The sequence below is a fragment of the Podarcis liolepis genome (genome assembly GCF_965112155.1).
Source record: "Podarcis liolepis genome assembly, chromosome: 6".
Lineage (NCBI taxonomy): Eukaryota > Metazoa > Chordata > Lepidosauria > Squamata > Lacertidae > Podarcis > Podarcis liolepis.
The window spans coordinates 4,552,079-4,573,119 of record NC_139559.1 but is presented as its reverse complement, the minus strand read 5'-3'; the positions used below and the strand labels follow the sequence as shown (position 1 = coordinate 4,573,119).

At 49.1% G+C, this 21,041-nt stretch overlaps 2 protein-coding genes and 1 long non-coding RNA gene across 9 annotated transcripts in view; 2 read left to right on the top strand and 1 right to left on the bottom strand.

Annotated features, from left to right (window-relative positions):
• LOC310708921 overlaps positions 1 to 21,041 on the bottom strand; it is a 51,017-nt gene that overhangs the window by 26,662 nt on the left and 3,314 nt on the right. The gene's annotated exons all lie outside the window — the stretch shown is intronic.
• LOC310708897 (uncharacterized protein C20orf202) lies at positions 33 to 6,450 on the top strand. The gene is made up of 2 exons (XM_083507821.1): positions 33 to 365; positions 4,954 to 6,450. Exons 1-2 carry the CDS (start codon positions 300 to 302, stop codon positions 5,173 to 5,175), a joined length of 288 nt encoding a protein of 95 aa, XP_083363947.1. The 5' UTR covers positions 33 to 299; the 3' UTR covers positions 5,176 to 6,450.
• The window catches only part of RAD21L1 (RAD21 cohesin complex component like 1), a 38,556-nt gene continuing 30,783 nt past the window's right edge, over positions 13,269 to 21,041 (top strand). Inside the window, exons 1-2 of one of the 7 annotated variants that reach the window (XM_083507491.1) lie at positions 13,269 to 13,560; positions 20,389 to 20,459. The gene's annotated coding sequence lies outside the window, so the exon portion shown is untranslated. The other 6 variants (XM_083507489.1, XM_083507490.1, XM_083507493.1 and 3 more) reach the window with 6 other exon arrangements.

Sequence of the window (21,041 nt, the reverse complement as noted above, 5' to 3'; positions counted from 1 at the left end):
GCTCAGAGTGTGCTGCAGAAAGATGGAATGGGGGGGGGGAGAGAAACACCCACACTCCCACCCAGGCACACATGTTCCAAGCCAAATCACCAGTTGCTTCTGTTCTGCTGGCTGCACGGTGCCACTGCAACTGCGTAGAGGCTTGCGGGGGGGGGGACCTTCAGTTCGGCTGGAAGAGGAGGCGGCAAGCAGTGGGAGAGGGAGAGAGATTGGAGCTCCTGGCCTGTGCATTTGGAAGCCCCATGCTGCCCCCTCAGCGGGCAGGGCCTGGCGCTGCCTGAACGCTCCACGTTTCCAGCATGCAGCTGGAAGAAGAGAGAAAGCTGCGTATCGAGCAGGCGCTGGCGTGGCTGAGGAGAGAACTGGTAAGGCAAAGCCCACCTCCCTTTGTGCAGGTCCTCCCCAGGCAGAGAGAGGTAAGGCTCCTTGGGTGCTCACAAGGGCAGCCCGGCAGGCAGGAGTTCAGCAGGTGAAGCTTTTCAGAGCTGCTGGAATGCAAAAGGCTTCACTTGCAAGATTTGTGCCAGTCATCAAATGTTGAAAAGTGGGGTGAGGGAGCTGCCAGGTATCCACAGAGCAAACCTTCTATTTCAGCTCTTGAGCTTCTCCAGCTGGCACAGAAGCTTGACCCTCCTATTCTATGCTGTTTGCAGAGCCACAGGTACCCTCCCAAGTGATTCATTGCATTTGCATTCCAACCTTTTCTGCGAGGTGCTTTATGCAACATAAAGATCTCATTTGAGCCACACGACAACCCTGCGCGGCAGGTTAGTCCTTGAGATGGCAATTGACCCAAGGCCTCTCAGTAAGCTAAGTGGGGACTGCAGGCAAGAGAGAGACTCGGACTGCTTTGGCACGGAATTTATTTTGGAACGAAACCTTCTTGTGACATGCCAGTCACAATGGCTATGTTCCAACTCTGCTGGGAATCAGAGTGCGCTTGCTCAAGCTTCTCTAGGAAGGGAGTTCCCAATGCTGGGAGCAGCCACGAAGAAGGCCCTGTCCTCTAGGGCAGCTGGATGAAGGCCAGCTGGCTAGTCCTGAATTTTAACTGAGCAGTGACAGCGTTCTTCACACGCCAGCTTATTCATCCCAGGGAGATCTGCTAGAACTTGTTCTTGGCAACGCAGGTCCTTTCTTCCGTTTTCCAAGATGAGCAGTTGGAGCTCCCCACCCGCACCCCAAAAGCCTGGCAATCTTCAAACAGTGGACACTGCGCTTGTCACTGCTGCAACCAGCTTTCCTGCTTCCCAGAAGTGCCACACACTCAAATGCTGCCGCTACCGCTCTGTGGGTTATAGGCAAACAGCATACAATTATTCCCTTGATTTTTAAACAAAACACCATAGTGTGCCACCAACTTGGGTGGCTTTTACAAGAGCATTTGAAAACCCATTGAGGACCAAGCTGTGAATGGCTACTGGCCATGATGGCTAGTACCTACCTCTACTGCCAGAAGATGCCTGCTTCTAAATGCCATTTTCTGAAAACCGCAGAAGGGGAGAGTGAGCTTCTTTCTGTAGGTAAAGGGACCCCTGACCATTAGGTCCAGTCGTGGCTGACTCTGGGGTTGCGCCGCTCATCTCGCTTTACTGGCCGAGGGAGCCAGCGTACAGCTTCTGGGTCATGTGGCCAGCATGACTAAGCCACTTCTAGCAAACCAGTGCAGCGCACAGAAACGCCGTTTACCTTCCTGCCGGTGTGGTACCTATTTATCTACTTGCACTTTGACGTGCTTTCAAAGTGCTAGGCTGGCAGGAGCAGGGACCGGGCAACGGGCGCTCACCCCGTTGCAGGGATTCGAACCTCCAACCTTCTGATTGGCAAGTCCTAGGCTCTGTGGTTTAACCCACAGCGCCACCTGTGTCCTTTAGAGGGACCTGAAAGGTAAAGGGACCCTTGACCATTAGGTCCAGTCGTGGCCGACTCTGGGGTTGCAGCGCTCATCTCGCTTTATTGGGCAAGGGAGCCGGCGTACAGCTTCCGGTTTATGTGGCCAGCATGTCTAAGCCGCTTCTGGCGAACCAGAGCAGCGCACGGAAACGCCATTTACCTTCCCGCCAGAGCGGTATCTATTTATCTACTCGCACTTTGATGTGCTTTTGGGTGCAATAGAATAATGGATCTTTTCAGTGGTGGAGCCACCATTATTTTTAGACAACAGGTGAAGATTTTCTCTTCGCTAGGGGTTTTGGCTCTTAACTTGGAAGAAAGAGGCGTGAAACAAAAATGAACGTCTTACAAATGGAAAGAGAAAGAGAGGAGGAATTGGGAAGGGGGAAGAGGAAATAGCCAGAAAAATCACAAATTCTGGAAGCTGGCAAAAAAATGTGATTTACACCCATGAGGGCAAATGCACCCAGAGTGCTTGTTTCCCAGGCAGCAGACAGACTGAGTGTCTCTTTCTTGCTCAGCCGAGGTGGAAAGGGTAAAGTTTCACTCCTTCCTCCTTAGTATTCATAGCTTTGCACAGCAGACCGAACACCCAGAGACTAACGCTGATCAAGGTGACTCAAAGGTCGAGACGGGATGATGAGCTGGATGGTGGGAGGAGGTGAATATCAGCGGGTTTCTGCTGTAAGCTCATTGGCACAGGGCTGATTTGTTTCTGAAACGGAAAGTGTCAGGACTTGGGCATGACAGGCAGCCATGTCTCCGAGGATTTGGCCAATGTTGACATCACTCAGCAGGGAGAGAAAGTCACTTTGTGCATGCTCAATGACACCCTGCTTTAAGGTTACGTCACATTTCCAGGGCCTTGGAAGCACATTATCAATCTTAACACAGCCCTCAAATTATATCCAGTATGTGCCCCTTTAGAGAGAGCAATATTGTCCACACTTTCTTGGAATAAGGGAGACATTTGTCATTTCAGCTGCTGCCAAAATTGTCATGGGGTTTGGGAGGGGGCAGTGTGGCAACAAAAGAGGCCATTTGGGATGGAACCTTTTCTGGTTTTCTCTGAAATCTTGTTTGTTTCAACATATCTTCGCCTTGCTATTCTGCTCACAATGAGCATCCAAAGTTGCTTATAACAATTTCACAGTTCACAAATAATACCCAGGCAGTAGCAAACTAATCCCCCAAGAACCTCCAAAACAAAAACAAAAAAAAAAACTCACTGAGAAACTAGGAAGGAAGGAAGAAGCTGGCCTCTCAGGGGACGGAGAGAATTCCAGAGCCCCCACACACTGGCAGACCCTCCAAATGTCCCTATTTTCCAGGGATGTCCCTGATATAGAGAAGCCATCCCTGATCATGGGGAATTTCCTCCCAATGCAAAATGAGCATCACAGGGAAAAACTTCCTCAGAGCAGCAGCAGGGAAGGGTTGAATCCTCCCTCCCGTGCCTGCTGTGATGCTGATAAAAACTTACTTCACCCTCTGATGCTATTTGCATTTTTGAAACCCAGGGCTGTCTTTACCCAGGGGTGCAAGGGGTGTGGAGCTCCTGGGCGCCAGCCGCTGAAGCCGCCTAAGCTCTTAACTGTTACAGATAGGTAGCCGTGTTGGTCTGCCATAGTCAAAATAAAAAAATTCCTTCCAGTAGCACCTTAAAGACCAACTGAGTTAGTTCTTGGTATGAGCTTTCGTGTGCATGCACACTTCTTCAGATACACTGAAACAGAAGTTGCCAGATCCTTCTATATAGTGAGAAGGTGGGGAGGGGTATTACTCAGAAGGGTGGTGGGAATGGGTGATTGGCAGATAGCTGAGATGAGCCTGTTGACGACTCTTAACGACTGCAATAGGTCTTACAGGAAAAGGCAAGGGGTGAGAAGGTGAAAAATAGCTAGTCATGTATAATGAGATAAGAATCCAATGTCTCTGTTGAGACCAGGTGTCTCCATGGTTTTAAGTTTGGTAATGAGTTGCAATTCAGCAGCTTCTCTTTCCAGTCTATTTCTGAAACTCCTTTGTAGTAAAACAGCTACTTTGAGATCTTGTACAGAATGTCCTGGGAGATTGAAGTGTTCTCCTACTGGTTTCTCTGTTTTGTGATTCTTGATGTCTGATTTATGTCCGTTTATTCTTTGGCGTAAGGTTTGGCCTGTTTGTCCAATATAGAGAGCTGAAGGACACTGTTGGCATTTGATGGCATACACAATATTAGACGATGAGCAATTAAATAGTCCCGAGATGGTATGTGTGATGTTGTTGGGGCCAGTAATGGTGTTGTCCGGGTGTATGTGGCAACAAACCCAGATGCCAACTTTGCTGCCACATACACCCGGACAACACCATACCAAGCTCATACCAAGAACTAACTTAGTTGGTCTTTAAGGTGCTACTGGAAGGAATTTTTTTATTTTAAGCTCTTAACTATCCACCTGTTATGAAATAATAAATAATTTTGATCAAGCTAGAAAAACAAAATACATACGGTATATACCTAGGTATTACCAAAATGTATACCTACTGTTTCACTAAAGGACTTTCAACTTTGTGCACTCATTTAGCAAAGACGTGCCGCGTCAGCAGTGGCGCTTGTCATTCACAACGGCACTGGGGCTAAACTAAATTTGGGGGCGCTGGGTGGATCTTTGCACCCCGGCGGTCAATATGCAAAGACTTGCCTGTTGAAATTAGTCCAGTTAAATGCAAAGATGCATTTAACATTGCGCCAAGTTTGTTCCTGAGACCCAAGAGAACATTAAGCATTCCCACATAAGGCTTCCCAGTAACTCTGTAGTGTGGACCACTCTTACGATCTTCACATTTTAGGTGGGGGACTGAGAATGTAGTTTCGCTTTGACCATGTGTGGCCCAATCCTTTGCCTGTTTACTCAGAAGGAAACCCTGCAATGTTCCACAGGGCTTACTCCCAAGTACACATGCAAAGAGCTGCAGGTAAGATGTGACTGGGAGACCTCCCGCCAAACACTTGTCAAAGCTACCATGCTACAGAGTCGCTCAAATAGTTCTCCCTTTCTCGCTTGTTTCCTCTTCTAGTTAGAAATGCAACTCCAGGACCAAGAGCTGCTGGAGAAGTTGTTGCAGCTGCACAGTACCTTACGGGAGCTGAAAGCAGAGTGTGCAGACTGGGAGAGCTCCGATCCCAACAGGGATGTGTTTGGGGCCAGAGCCCGTTCGTGTTCGGAGGACATGGGAGCCCCAGTCCTGTCAAGAAGATCCCTCAGACTGGGAGCGAACAGGAGAAACTCCCTCCCATGACAAATCGAGGGTGGATGCAAGGGCAGGGGGTCATCGGTCAGTGCAAACAGCTTCTTTGGCATTCCAGTGAAAAGTTTCCGGACTGTGTTGGTGCATTCAGAGGTGGAGAACATTGTGTTAGTTTTCCTGATCATAATGCTAGAGCTTATGTCCTGTTTTCTGATGTTCCTGCAACACCTGGTGGAATGATGAAAGGGTGGCTTCTTGACCGATATAGGACCAGCATCTCGCGCTAAATTTCATTCACACCAGTGGAACAACAAGGAACATTACCAGGCAACTTTGCTACCCTCCCACTCTTTTGGCACTTGCATTCTTCTGTTCCTCTATGAAAACAACAGGAAAGAACTATATGCTGGAATACTGACCCGAATTTCATCACTTTACTCCTGAAATTTACTGGGCTAAGGATGCTGCAAATTGACTTTTTTTCTGCAATCACATAACATGGAAATGAACACTAAGCATGCACTACATGCCGTTCGTTTTACCAGATGTGGCTTCTATGTTGTGTGAAAGCTCAAATATAATGCAGAGATTAACTGCAGTTAAGGAAACATCGGGGAAACAGAATAAACTGCAGCTTGTGTGTGCCAGCTAAACCCTCAAATATGAAAAGGGGGGGAGAATCAAAATCTAATTCTGTGACTGGAAAGCAGAATATATTATTATTCAAATCAAGTGTTTGCATAATTAAGATATGTGTGCTTGCATTATGTCATGATTCTGCAGTCATGACTTGGCTTTTCAAATGATTCATCTTTGCATTTTTTTGGAGGGTGGCAGGAGGTGGGAGATGATGCCATTGCAGGCAGATGGAGGAAATCCTAAACTGTTTCATCATCATCCCCACCAGCAATGGCATCAACATTGATAGTTATATAGTGCCAAAAATTACTGGGTCCCTACAGTTACATTTTAAAATATATATATAATTCATTGCCTCTGTAAACCAGTATTTTTTTTCAATCTTCAAATCCAGATATTACAAGTTCATTAATAAATTACAAGTTCATTAATAAATTAATAATAAATTACAAGTTCATTAATAAATTAATAAACGTCAGTAATGGTTTTTCTCTAATTAAACAAGTTAATTCTGCCAATTAAGCCATGTCCAATACTTTTACCAGCCATTCCTCTAGGCTGTATCTTTCCATCTTTGTGCGTAGAGCAATCTCACTGCTGCAATCATAAATTGGAGTAATCTCCCATCATCCTTTTCCAGTTGTGTATCCATTAACCCTGAAAGAAAGAGTTCTGGCTTCAATTGAATATTAACTTTTAAAATTTGCTGTATCAATGAATGTACATGTATCCAATATTTTTTAGCCTTTTCACATGTCTGCCAAGCATTATAAAATATCCCTTCGCATTCTTGGCATTCCCAGCAAACATTTGAAACACCTTTATACATTCTGAATAGTTTCTCAGGTTGGATCTTAATGAGTGAATACTATAGTTAGCTGCAAGACAGAGAACCCGAAGTATTATCTTTCTTTAATCTTGTCCAGATGACAAGACCACCACCCCTCTTGGTCTCGCTGATGTGGTCCAAAGGAAAGCAGCGCAATAGGTTTGGCACCAGCCTGGCTGCAGGAGTTGCTGGAAGGAGGCACACAAGGCACCCTCCAACCGCCTTAGGGACTCCATTCTGGATTTATGTAGGGTTTACTCCTTAGCCTTTTCTTCTCCCAAAGATGTCCCGCAAGGCAGCAGAGATTTAGGATCAGAGTCTTCCTTCTCCTTGATGGGCTGCCATGCCAGGTTGATGAACCCCATCTGCCCCTTAATAGTGTATTACTGGTAGATAGATTTAGACTAGGCCAGTGATGTATGGAAGTGAGAGCTGGACTATAAAGAAGGCTGATCACCTAAGAATTGATGCTTTTGAATTCTAGTGTTGGAGGAGACTTGAGAATCCCATGGACTGCAAGAAGATCAAACCTCTCCATTCTGAAGGAAATCAGCCCTGAGTGCTCACTAGAAGGACAGATCGTGAAGCTGAGGCTCCAATACTTTGGCCACCTCATGAGAAGAGAAGACTCCCTGGAAAAGACCCTGATGTTGGGAAAGATGGAGGGCACAAAGAGAAGGGGACGATGGAGGACGAGATGGTTGGACAGTGTTCTCGAAGCTACCAGCATGAGTTTGACCAAACTGCGGGAGGCAGTGGAAGACAGGAGTGCCTGGCGTGCTCTGGTCCAGGGGGTCACGAAGAGTCAGACACGACTAAACGACTAAACAACAACAACATCCACAGATCATTCTGCTCCATTAGTTGTTCTGCTATGCTTCTCCAATGTTGCTGCATTTTTGCTCTCTGGAGGGACACCCCTGCACTACAGCACAATGAAAGCAAGACAAAAATAGCAAGACAAAAACCTGGAACATTTGAAGAACAGAAAGTTATAGGATTTCAGCGGGATGCTACGGGGCATGCGTCAACTGGAAACACAGCAGTTTCTCTGCGCCGAAACTTTCTGAGTCTAAACAGTGTTGAAAGCAGGGTTGTGTATAACTGCCCTGATCCCATCAGAACAAATGCACAATAAAAGGGACACCTGGAGGAACCCTATCTGTTGTGGTGGTAGGGAACACACACATAAAACTGGGTATCAGACGGACGAGACAGAATCACTCCATCCTGAAACATTTTGTTGTAGATCCTACATTTGGCTTCTAAATCCAAAACCATAACAGCAGAAATGTTTATAGAAGGAAACGTACTGATGTTGCTGAACCCCCCAACTTCCATCAGCCACAGCAAGCATGGCCAATGACCAGGGATGATGGGAGTTGTAGTTCAGCAATATTGGGAGTAGGAGGGCAAATGCCCCGCACATCTGCTGCACCCCAACAACTTCCACACGTCTCTTGGGGCTGACTGTCACAAAGGCCCACTACTACTACTGAGCATCATTCACCAGAAGGGGCATACCATGGGTTGCTGGTGCTCGGCGCAGGGCAAATGTTGCACCCCCGGTGGACTGGGCATCTGGGGTGGGGGCCGTGCAGGGAGCCTGCACAGCGGGTGAATGGAGTCCACCTCCAATAGGCTCCTCACCAGCTGCCTCCATTCACCTACCTGCTCACTATACTAACCCACCTGCTGCTGCGCCTCCACTGCCAGGGCTCTGTGCCTATCATGGGGGCGCCTGATTGTACCCCCTTTAAAATGTGTGCCAGGGACCATGGTCCTGCCACTGTCGCTATTCCATTATCTCACCAGTAACCAAAAGAATGGTCCATATTTGTCAGTTGAAAATCCTTGTTACCAACAATGGAGAACTGTAGAAGAACTACACAACTTTCAGAAGACCTCTGAAGGCAGCCCTGCATAGGCGCCGACTCCATGGGGCTTGAGGGGGCTCGAGCCCCCTCAAAAAAAAATTTGGGGGGCTCAGCCCCCCCAATAATTTCGGGCGCCCTTCCAGCGGAGCGCCGCCGCCGTCCCTCGCCAGCCAGCCAGCCAGCCGCGCGCCCTAGTCTAAGAGCCCCGGCCGTCCCCCGAGAGATTAGGGAATCCCCGGGGGCGGGGGCTCCTGCCTCGCTGCTTCGTTTCAGCTCCCGCGAGAACAGGGGAATCCCGACTGGCCACACCTCCCAGCCAGCCAATCGGCTGGCTGGGGGGCGTGGCTTGCCCTATTTGGGGCCGGAGCCACTTTATTTGCATATTCATGAGCTTATTTATTATTCATGAGCTTTCCCGGGCCCCCCCCAATATTTTTTATAAGTCCGCGTCCCTGCAGCCCTGTGCCTGGAAGTTTTTAATGTTTCGTGTTTTACTATGTTTTATATGTGCTGATCGCCGAAGAATTGATGTTTTTGAATTCTGGTGCGGGAGGAGACTCTTGAGAGTCCCATGGACTACAAGAAGATCAAACCTCTCCATTCTTAAGGAAATCAGCCCTGAGTGCTCACTGGAAGGACAGATTGTGAAACTGAGGCTCCGAGACTTTGGCCACCTCATGAGAAGAGAAGACTCCCTGGAAAAGACTCTGATGCTGGGAAAGATGGAGGGCACAAGGAGAAGGGGATGACAGAGGATGAGATGGTTGGACAGTGTTCTTGAAGCTACCAGCATGAGTATGACCAAACTGCGGGAGGCAGTGGAAGACAGGAGGGCCTGGTGTGCTCTGGTCCAGGGGGTCACGAAGAGTCGGAAAGAACTAAACAACAACAAAAGCCGTCCAGAGTGGCTGGGGAAACCCAGCCAGGTGGGCAGGGTGTAAATAAAATAACAGTAATAGTAATATCCCCCACACCTGGCTGGGTTTCCCAAGCCGCCACTATTTCTTCTTCTTCTTCTTCTTCTTCTTCTTCTTCTTCTTCTTCTTCTTCTTCTCTCCAGTTCTTCTCTCCAGTACTGTCTTTGAACAGCAATTTTGGATCACAACTAGGATTGTCCTCAGTATCATTTTGCAAAGGTATTTTTTTATTTATTTGCAGAAGGATATTTTGATACCATGCTATACTACACTGAAATGTTTAGATGTTTCTTTGATGGTCTTTGAATCTTCCTGCTTCCTTTGATGGTCTTTGAATCTTCCTGCTATGCTTGCCATCCTCTCTTGCCACACCAGTGTGGCGCATCACACCCTTTGAGAACCACTCCTCTAACCACAACACTACACTTCTCTCTCTCTTTCTCCCCATTCTAATTTGCTGGAGAGCAGCCCAGGCAGAGGCCTGTTTTATAAAACCCTCAACAATAGTTTTATTGCTTGCTGACCGCCCTCTCTTCACAAACAGGCAGCCGCCGCCTCTAGAAGCTTTCCAACCCCTCCTCTGGGAATCTGCTCATACTGCAAGCTCTGGGAGTAAATAAACAGGCTGGTGTTGTTTTGGAAACTTGCCAAGATCGAGGGGCAGGGTAGGGGGAGAGAAAGAGAGAGCGCAAACTCTCCTCAGCAAAGCACATAAAGCACATGGTCCTGAGGGGTTTTACAGGCAACCAGGGTGCTGTTTTCAGCCCTCCGGAGCACACCAGGATTTCCCTTGTTGCTAGGCAGCGGTGTCTTCCAGCTGCTCTGAAACCTGAAATTACAGAGGCAGTGGCAAGTCATCATTTAGCTGGGGACTTTAAGATGCCACGTACGGTCCCTGAAGACAGGTGGCACTTTCTGCACTTATATTTCGCAATATGCCACCGACACAGTAATAAGCACATTAGTGACGGATTTATGTTGATCTGTCGGCACATTATTCTGCTCTGTTGCTTGTTCTATGAGGCTTCCCCAATGTTACCACATCTGGAGTAGAAACACAGAACTGAAGAAGATGATGAAGAAGAAAAGTTTGGATTTGATATCCCCCTTTATCACTACCCGAAGGAGTCTCAAAGCGGCTCACATTCTCCTTTCCCTTCCTCCCCCACAACAAACACTCTGTGAGGTGAGTGGGGCTGAGAGACTTCAAAGAAGTGTGACTGGCCCAAGGTCACCCAGCAGCTGCTTGTGGAGGAGCGGAGACGCAAACCCGGTTCACCAGATTACGAGTCTACTGCTCCTAACCACTACACCACCCTGGCACCATACTGCAGAGCTGTTCATCTAGTCCAGGGGTAGGCAACCTAAGGCCCATGGGCCAGGTGTGGCCCAATCGCCTTCTCAATCCAGCCCACAGGCAGTCCGGGAAGCAGCGTGTTTTTACATGAGTAGAATGTGTGCTATTATTTAAAACGTATCTCTGGATTATTTGTGGGGCATAGAATTCGTTCATTCCCCCCCCCCCAAAAAAAAAATATAGTCCGGCCCACCACATGGTCTGAGGGACAGTGGACCGGCCCATGGCTGAAAAAGGTTGCTGACCCCTGAGCTAGTCCAACCCCCTGCGATGCACTCTTTCAACACTACAGCGCAACAAAAGCAAGCCAACAAATTCTGGGTTGTATTTAAAAGAGTGCTTTGGGAAAGCAGAACAACTTTGCCTTGCACAGCATGAGTTTCCTCCCATCTCCAACCTCCACATGCCCTTTAAATCTGTTTGCGAGCCTCTTCTTAACTTCTTTGCTGTAACTAATTCAGAGATACAACAGAATTAACTTCCCCCACTAGAGACTGATTAGGACAAGCTTCCTCAACCTCAGCCCTCCAGATGTTTTGAGACTACAATTCCTGTTGAGTTGAATAGGATCCAAATTGCAGCAGTCTGATTGGTCCTAGAACAATAGGATCCAGAATGCAGCAGTCTGATCGGTCCTAGAACGATAGGATCCAGAATGCAGCAGTTTCATTGGTCCGCAGGAGCCACCCAATCCAACTCCAGGTGAAAGTGAATCCACAACCTGATTGGCCTACAGGAGAATCCTGGAATTAGCCAATCATGTGGGGCCCATTTTGTAAATAATGTATATAAAGCAGTAGATAGGTAGCCGTGTTGGTCTGCCATAGTCAAAATAAAAAAATTCCTTCCAGTAGCACCTTAAAGACCAACTAAGTTAGTTCTTGGTATGAGCTTTCGTGTGCATGTGTATCTGAAGAAGTGTGCATGCACACGAAAGCTCATACCAAGAACTAACTTAGTTGGTCTTTAAGGTGCTACTGGAAGGAATTTTTTTATTTTGTATATAAAGCAGACATTTCAGGAGAACTTCCATTCCCCCCCACTACTTTGAGCTGAATAAAGAGCATGAAATCCACACTCAGAGTATATTTCAGTCATCCCTGACCACTGGTCCTGCTAGCTAGGGATCATGGGAGTTGTAGGCCAAAAACATCTGGAGGGCTGAGGTTGAGGAAGCCTGGATTAGGAGGCAAGACTAATGGGTGGTGAATCATGCATCTTGTGCAGAGATGCAACGGGCACCTGAGGCTCATAGGAGATTTTATTTTAAAGTTATCCCTCATGGCACATTAAGATGATACTAGTGTATCCAGACACACAGTATGGAAATTACTGAGATAATCTTCTGTTTATGTCCTGCTAATATGGTATGTAGCTCTTCTATGCTACAACTTTGCTTTCCCTGAAAATACAGCACCACCTGCTGTCCAGATGTGATTAGTTCACTTTTGCGGTGTCCTGGGTAGGGGACTGATGATCAAATTTATAGAGCACAGTTCTATAAAGACTATATGGGTGTCGCAGTTGAGCCCTGCCTGGACTCAGAAGTGCCAATTCTAATTAGGCCAGCCTGCAGCTAACTCATCAGACAATGCAGAGTTAGGAAAACTGCTTAACAGTTATATGCACATGTCACATGCTGAACAAGCTAGTTCATTTAGTAGTTCATTTAGTGCGGCAATATTTTTTTTTAAGTTACGAAAATAATGAAATATTAACACCCACCTTAAAATACACAAGGAAGCAGTCCAAATAAAACAATGCAGAATGGGCCTTTTCTGTGGTGACCCCTCACTTGTGGAGTGTTCTCCCCAGGCAAGTTTGTTGGGTGCCTGTTAGTTATCTTTAAGACACCAGGTAAAAACCATTCCTCTTATCTCAGACCTTTGGTGAAATATTGGGAAATTTTTAATGTCCAATGTTTTACGTGCTATAAGCCCCCCAGAGTGGCTGGGGAAACCCAGCCAGATGGGCAGGGTATAAATAATAAAATTATTATTATTATTATCAATCATTTAAACTTTTTTGGGGGGTACCATGGGCGTGGCCAAGAGGGGGGCAGCTGGCCCCCAAATCCTCAATAGGTATTGAAAGACATAAAAAATACTCAATTAACTGAGGTTCTGCCCCTCCCCCAACAAAAGCCTGCCCCCCTAATGTCCTCTTTTTTGGGGGGGGATTTTTACCTGTGATCTCCCTCCAAAAAGTGGAACAACTTTTTGGGTGATCTATGGGGGGGATACTGCTTTTGTCATTACTATGTGATGTATTTTTGTGTTTTTATATTGTAAACCACCCTGTGATCTTCGGATGAAAGGCAGAATAGAAATTTTAATAATAATAATAATAATAATAAACATAAACTATTCCAAGATCCAGCCACCAATGAGAATTTGCTTATTTGGAAAGGGCTGATGCAATTCCTCTGCAGGTGCCAGGGCTAAGGTCTCCAGCGCCGGGATGCCGTCTTCCTCCTCCGCCCCGCTTTGAAACACCCACCTCCATCTCTCTCGCACGACCTACCAAGGACCAGCGCACCTTAAACGAGCTGCGCGTGCGCAGCTGGGCGAGGGAGGCGATAATAAAAGAGACGAGCCTATCACGACACGCATGCGCAGCCCTCGGAAGCTCCCTTTTCCCTCGGCCGGGAAAAGACCTCGAGGGGGCGGGGTCCGCAAGCGGGGAGAGCGCATGCGTGGCGAGCTCCCCAAGCTACCCGCGAAGCCCCGCCCCTTTTCACACAAGCGCCTCAGAAAAAGGCGCCAAAAATCTCTTATTTTAAAAAAATTCTGACCGGTTTCCTGAACAGTCTGACTTGTTAGCGCACTCCCTCATACAGTACCTCTTTTACATTCTTTCCCCGACTCCTCATATTCGCCTCACTTAAAACCCGCCTTTAAAAAAAACAACACCACCTCAAGTCCGGAATCGGCAGCCCCCTCAGCGCCGACACGTGTAGGGATACTCACACGAGACGCGCTCGCCCTCGAGGGGAGGCGGGTGTTTTCCTTCCGGACTCAACCATGATAGGAATCTAGGGCTTGGGGGAAGGGGCGGGCTTTTTCCCTTCACGGGTTAAGGAAAGGTTGGATGGCCTTGAGGGGTCCCTTCCAAATCAGCGACTCAGTACTAATAATAACGAGGAGAAATAAATGCTGACATTAACCTGCAACGTGGGGTCCACGTTTAATCATGAGCTCCCCAAACCCTCCTCCTTCCACTCCTTTCTATTGAGCCAATAGTAATAATAATAATAATAATAATAATAATAATAATAATAATAATAATAATAATTTCCTTCTCCTCAGGGGCCTCCCAGTCTCCCGCAGCTCCTCCTCCTCCTCACGCCACTCCTGTGGTAATTGAACGCAGCCGTCTCCATTGCCTCTCTTAAAGCAGCCTCACTCCGAATCAAGGCTGCCCCCTCCGTGTGCACGCGCCTGGCTGCCCTTTGCTTCGGACCCGGGCCTCTCTCTCTCTCTCAGTTCGTGTTTGAATTCGTTGGGAAGGTTGGTTGGAAACCGCCTGGAGGTTTTTAAGCAGAAGTTGGATAGGCGCGACGGTCGGGGATTCTTCCTCTGCGATTCCCGCATCGCAGCGGCGGGTTGGGAAGGATGACCTTCGGGGGTCCCTCGCAGCTTCTGCGATTCCAGGGGACGATCATACAAGGTCCTCTGGCGCCTTGTGTCCATTCATGGGAAGCGAGGCCTCTCTGGAAGCATTTTAGAACCAGTGCTTTTATTCTATAAAAAAAAATGTTTAGGGGTATATTCTAATTTTGACTCAAGAAAATCACTATTTTATAGTTGGAATTGGGAAAAATAAATACAATAAATGGATACAAAGATTCACAAAATGTTTAGGGGGTACGCAGGGCCGGATTTAGGTTTGATGCGGCCCTCAGCTCCTGAAGGTAATGGGGCCCTTTATATGGCCAGCTGTCCTTTGTCAACAAATTGTCACTGTTTTTTGTGTTGAATATATGCTATATGGTAATTGATGGACCTAATAGGTATCTAAAGCCATTTGCACATAACTTATTTTTTTTTTTTTGTCTTTTATTTTGGAAAAATCCAGGTTTTATCCCCCTTTATTTTTTTTTTTGGGGGGGGATCCCCAATAGAGTGGAACCCTAGGTTGTTTAGCTTATACGTAAATCCGTCACTGGTATGGGTACCCCCATAAAAAAAGCACCGAACTGTGGGCTTCTAACCTAATACTGCCATTTCTATGCAGGAACACAATTGCCTTCTTTGCAGTTCTTCACTTAATGGTGATTTGTGGTGGCCAGTATGAATTGTGCTCTGTACCTTTAAAACACATGGCTTTCTCCACAATGAACCTGGGGACCTGTAGTTGCAGGACACAGACCCTTACGATTTAGTAAATTGTTCTTTTTTTCATTCGTTCTCGCTCTCTTCCGTGTTTTGCCCTAATCCTTTTTGTTCTACTATAGCACAAGAACTTCTGGTACGTACTCTAGTACTTCTCAAAAAAGCATATGGTGTTTTTGTTTTTCTGCTTCATTTCTTCTGCTGTTCTGGGTTTTTAGTTTTTTCTTTGTGATTCCTAAAAACAAAACACTGAGCCTGTTAAGTCGTGGGTTGACATAGCAGCCGGCACAGCGATTTCTTCAAGTAGCTCTTTATTATGGTAAGCTGGAAAAGAACTGACTACGAACAGCTCAGCCGGCCTGTATTTATAGGCAGCCGGCTGTCAACATTGTAACCACAGCAGCCCAGAGTTCCCGCCTAAAATAACTGCTGCGGACCTGAGTGAAAACTATCTACAGACCTGAGTGAAAACTATATACAGTATCCCCCTGTTGGCCCAGGGTGAAACTACACTACCTAACACCCCTCCCCACCGAGATAAGGCGTTAGTTACAATCGTAATGGTTTCCTTATATACAGCACTACGCATAATGGTTCAATTAAGCACAAAAGCATATCGGTTACATTTCCCATACTTAGACCAACAGTGATACCTGTCCAACAACATAGTCCTTTAAATAAGTTGGGCGCTTGGAAACTCTGCCAGACCGCCGGGGACTGGTAGCCAAGTCCAGAGGGCCACACAGTTCTCGCTGAGGCTGTGGTGCGACCCTAGGTGGCGTTGGAACCAACTCCCCTGGATCCGCTGCTGTGGGTGGAGCCTCCGCAAGTGGAGTGGTCTGAGTCTGTTCTGAAACGGCTTGGTTCGGCTCCACGCTGGCAGTTTGCGAGGGAGGTGTAGGTGGGGCCTCGCCATCTGTACATGTCTCTTCTGGAGCCGCAAGCGCAGTTGGGGGCACCTCGGTAGTGTCCAAGTCCCCAACCCTGCGCCTAAGCTGGTCTATGTGCCGTCGCCACAAGCGTCCGTCTTCGAGTGCCACCTGGTACGAGCGAGGTCCAGTGACTCCCACTACTGTGGCTGGCACCCAAGGGATGTCCCCCACATAGTTCCGGGCAAAGACCTGGTTTCCTGGGACAAATGACCGTGGTGCGTTGGCACAGCCTGGGGGTTCAGCCACGGCAAAGTCTGGGTGTAGCCGGTCGAGCGGTGACCTGAGGCGGCGGCCCATAAGCAGTTCAGCAGGACTCCTCCCTGTGGCCGCATGAGGGGTGATGTGTTGCACGAACAAGTATTCGGCGACCCGCTCATGCCAGTCTCCCCGGTCCAGGCGCGCCAGTGCCTCTTTTGTCGAGCGCACCATTCTTTCCGCTTGCCCGTTGCTGGATGGATGAAAGGGTGCCGTTAGGGCATGGCGGATGCCCAGTCCCAAAAGATACCGCTCAAACGTGCCTGATGTGAACTGCGGTCCGTTGTCAGAGACAAGGACATCAGGACACCCATGCGTTGCAAACAGGCCTCGCAGCACCCGGATGACAGCTTCGGTAGTGGTGGAGGGCATCAGGGCGACCTCCAGCCATTTGGAATAGGCGTCCACCACTACCATAAAGGTCCGGCCGTGAAAGGGGCCAGCCAGATCGATGTGCACCCTCGACCAGGGTGTCTTTGGCGTCTCCCAGGTGTGTCCCTTAGCTGCCGGTGGTGCAGGCCTCGACTCCTGGCACGCTTGACAGGCGGACACCCAGGCAGTGATGGCATCGTCCATATTAGGCCACCAGACGTAACACCGAGCCAACGCCTTCATTTTGACAATTCCCGGGTGGCCAACGTGCAGAGCCTCCAGGACGCGCTGACGGAGTCCCTGGGGAATCACGACGCGGTCTCCCCACAGCAGGCAGCCGCGATGAGCTGAGAGTTCATGTTGTCTGGTTGCGAAGGGCTGGAACTCCGATGCAAAAGGCCCTTGTGGCCACCCCCTCCACACCCAGTTGAGCACCCGGCTGATGGTGCGATCCTGGGCAGATGCGGAGGCCACAGTGGCAGCCGATACAGGCGCTGCCGGAAGATCCTCAATCAGAAGGAGCGATGAAGCTGGAGCCGGGTCTTCCACAAATGCTGGAAGAGGGCAACGGCTGAGGGCGTCGGCATGGCCCATCGATTTCCCCGGGCGATGGATGAGCCGGTAGTGGTAGGCAGCCAGGAAAACAGTCCATCGCAGCATGCGTGGTGAGAGGACCGGTGGAGTTGGACGATCACCGGCGAGGAGGCCCAGGAGTGGCTTGTGGTCAGTGATGAGGTCAAAAGTCCTGCCATAGAGGTATTCATGGAACCTCTTCACTCCAGCCACAAGTGCCAATGCCTCCTTGTCGAGCTGGCTGTAATTCCGTTCTGTCGGAGATAGTGTCCTGGAAAAGTAGGCGAGCGGTGCTTCTCTTCCATCTGGAAAACGGTGACTAAGGACAGCACCGATGCCAAAAGGTGAGGCGTCGCAGGCAAGGACCAGCGGCCTGGATTCACTGTACTGTACCAGCACACTGTCTGAAGAAAGGAGAGCCTTGACCGCGTTGAAGGCCGCCGTCTCCCGATGACCCCAGGCCCAAGGCGTCTTAGTGCTAAGGAGTCGGTGAAGAGGCTCAGCCACTGTGGCTTTGTGGGGCAGGAACATGTTATAAAAGTTCAGCAGCCCCAGGAATGCCTGCAACTCCGTTTTGTTCTTTGGGGTGGGGGCCTGCTGGATAGCGCGGATCTTGGATGTGGTTGGATGAAGACCGGAGGCATCGATAAGATAGCCCAGGAACTCTACCTGTGGAACGGCGATCTGGCACTTCTCCCTCTTTACCTTGAGCCCGGCCTCCTGGAACCTGGTCAGCACGGCACGGAGGCGCTCAAACAGCTGCTGGTGTGAGTCTGCAGACACCAAGACGTCATCAAAATATGGTACCACGCCCGGAAGCCCTTGCAGGAGACGCTCCATAAGGCTTTGGAAGATGCCAGGAGCCACACTCACCCCGAACTGCAACCGGCGGCAACGGAAAGCCCCCCGGTGGGTGACGATCGTCTGGGCTTCAGCAGTGGCATCATCGACTGGCAGTTGTTGATAGGCTTGGGCAAGGTCCAGCTTAGCGAAGACCTTACCCTCACCCAGGGAATGCAGCAGGTGTTGGACAACAGGAACCGGATAAGCGTGCTGCTGAAGTGCCTTGTTGATCGTGCACTTGTAGTCAGCGCAGATTCTCACCGAGCCATCTGGCTTGACAGGCGTGACGATGGGGGTTTCCCACTTTGCGTGGTCAACCGGCTCCAAAACTCCTTGGGCGATCAGTTTGTCCAGTTGTTCGTCCACCTTAGCCTTGAGAGCAAAGGGAACCCGGCGTGGCTTTAGCTTGATGGGGGCGACTTGTGGATCAAGGCTAAAGGAGATGGGCGTACCTGTATATTGGCCCAAGGTGCCGTCAAAAACCTCGGCAAAGTCTTTGACCAGACCCTCAGTCTCTGCGTTAGAGATGCAGTTGATGCCGGTGACTTCCAGGCCAAGGGCATCAAACCAGTCTAGCCCTAGGAGGCTTGGCCGCTGACCTTCGACCACCACCAACCGGAGCAGGCCCGAAAAATCCTTGAAGGCGATCCGGAACCGGCCAACGCCTACCACGGGAATGTCGTTTCCCTGGTAGTCTCTCAGGTGTACGCGGTGAGAGTCGAGTTGCCTTTTGGACACTCTGGGTACCAGTCTTTTGATGGTGCTCCATGACACGATGGACAGGGCAGACCCGGTGTCGATCTCCATGTCACATGGAGCTCCTTCAATGAGCACCGTGACGTTCAGCTTGCGTCGCGTAGGCGAGTCGGTTTGGCCAATCGTGGTTCCAGACGGGCAGCGGCAGTTGGTGAGAGCGAAACAACTTTCCTTGGCAGACTGGAGTGAAGACTTGGACTTGCGAGTCGATGAAGGGGGGGTGTCAGACGGAGCCGATCGGCAGACCTTAGCGATGTGGCCCCTTCTGGAACACTTCCTACAGATGGCGTCTCTGAATCGACACTTGGCACGGGAATGGTTGCCTCCGCAGCCAGCACATTCCGGTTGGCCCTTGGACTTCTGTTGGAACTTCCTGCGCTCCCGCTTTGTCTGGTGCACGTCATCATCTTCACTGGAGGATGCCTCCTCACTGCTGGCCTCTTCATGATGCACCGGAACTGGCTCCCTAGCAAGACGCGGGCTGCTGGACTTGCGGATCTCCTGGGCGGAGCGTTCAGCAGCTTCTGAGGCCACAGCCTCCTCAATGGCTTTCTGTAGCGTGAGGTCTGGCTTGGCTAGGAGGCGCCGTTGCAGATGGATGTCCCGGACCCCGCAGACGATTCGATCCATCAGGGCATCGTCTAAGTCTCGGAACTCACAGTGCATTGCAGCCTGTCGCAGGGCGGTGGTGTAGTTGTTGATTGACTCCCCCTCTGCCTGGTTCCGGTGGTAGAACGCATGGCGGGCAGCAATCTTGGACGGCTTTGGTGCGTAGTGGTTGCGGAGCTTCTCTTGGATCGTGTCCCATGGTGTTGCCTGGACTGCTTCAGGCGCAACCAACGCTCGGGCCGTCTCAAACACCTCAGGCCCACAGAGGCTGAGGAATAGGCCCCGCTTCCGATCCTTTGATACTGCTGTCAGCTCGTTGGCTTGGAGGTAGCAGTCGAACCGAGCGAGGTAGGAGTCCCACGATTCAGAGGCTGGCGCAAACGGCGGTAGAGGCACAAGTGAAGCCATGATTCCGATGCCGGCGTGAAGGGCGATGGATGGAACACAGTGCTCTAGCCAGAACAGTCAGCTCTGAATTGGTTCTGCCCAGTGATTTCGCTCAGTGATTTCGCTCTGTGATTCAGCTCAGTAATTCAGCTCAGTTCAGAGGCTGGCCGCATCTGGCTGTGCTCTGATGTCCATCAATCCCATCCTCGTCGCCAGTGTTAAGTCGTGGGTTGACATAGCAGCCGGCACAGCGATTTCTTCAAGTAGCTCTTTATTATGGTAAGCTGGAAAAGAACTGACTACGAACAGCTCAGCCGGCCTGTATTTATAGGCAGCCGGCTGTCAACATTGTAACCACAGCAGCCCAGAGTTCCCGCCTAAAATAACTGCTGCGGACCTGAGTGAAAACTATCTACAGACCTGAGTGAAAACTATATACAGTATCCCCCTGTTGGCCCAGGGTGAAACTACACTACCTAACAGAGCCCGAAACTACATCTAACTGTTTTTGTTTGTGTGTGTGTGTAGGGAGCCAGCCAGAGTGGCTGGGGTATAAATAATAAAATTATTACTTTATTTTGCAGGAATGTCCCAAGCTTCAGCTACAATCTTAGACACTTCACCTGCAAGTTAATCTCTCCGGACTTACTTTTGAGTAGGTGCATACAGTATAGGCTTGTTCAGTGCTTCAACTTCCAGGTGAAAATGCTTAGAAATATTGTAGCCTTGGCAAATGGCACACAGTTTATTGATTTACATTCTATAAATCTCACGTTTTATTGTTTTCAAATAGCATAAAAATTGTTTACCGTCATACTCTTAAGTAGACCCACTGAATTTAATGGACCTGAGGAACTTTTCTGTTGATTTAAATGGGTCTATTGTGAGTATGCTTTTGTTGGATACCAACCTTGATGTTTCAGAAAATTTGCATATATGTTTTTCTGATGTACTGTTTTGGGTGGTTATTTGTTGCAATTGTTATGAGTTTGAGGCTGCCTGACTCCTCTAAATTCCTGGCTGCAGTGTTAGAATATAATCGAGGCTTGGGGGTGTTAAACTGGGTGCCAGACCCTTTCTAATCCCTGGACCCAACAAGTGTTAAAATACAAGCCAGGCTATAGTCCTGTGTTCAGGTGATGAGCCATTAAACAAACAAATGAGGGGGGCTCTGTGCCAGATGGCAAATTGGGGGGGGGGGGGCTTCTCCAGCTCTTAGTTAGGACAAAGTTGGCGT

What these genes read in the sequence shown, in the direction of transcription:
- LOC310708897 (XM_083507821.1), top strand. Translation starts at nt 300, where the DNA reads ATGCAGCTGGAAGAAGAGAGAAAGCTGCGTATCGAGCAGGCGCTGGCG. An exon ending in CGTGGCTGAGGAGAGAACTG is followed by an intron (nt 366 to 4,953) that starts GTAAGGCAAAGC and finishes TTCCTCTTCTAG; the next exon opens with TTAGAAATGCAACTCCAGGA.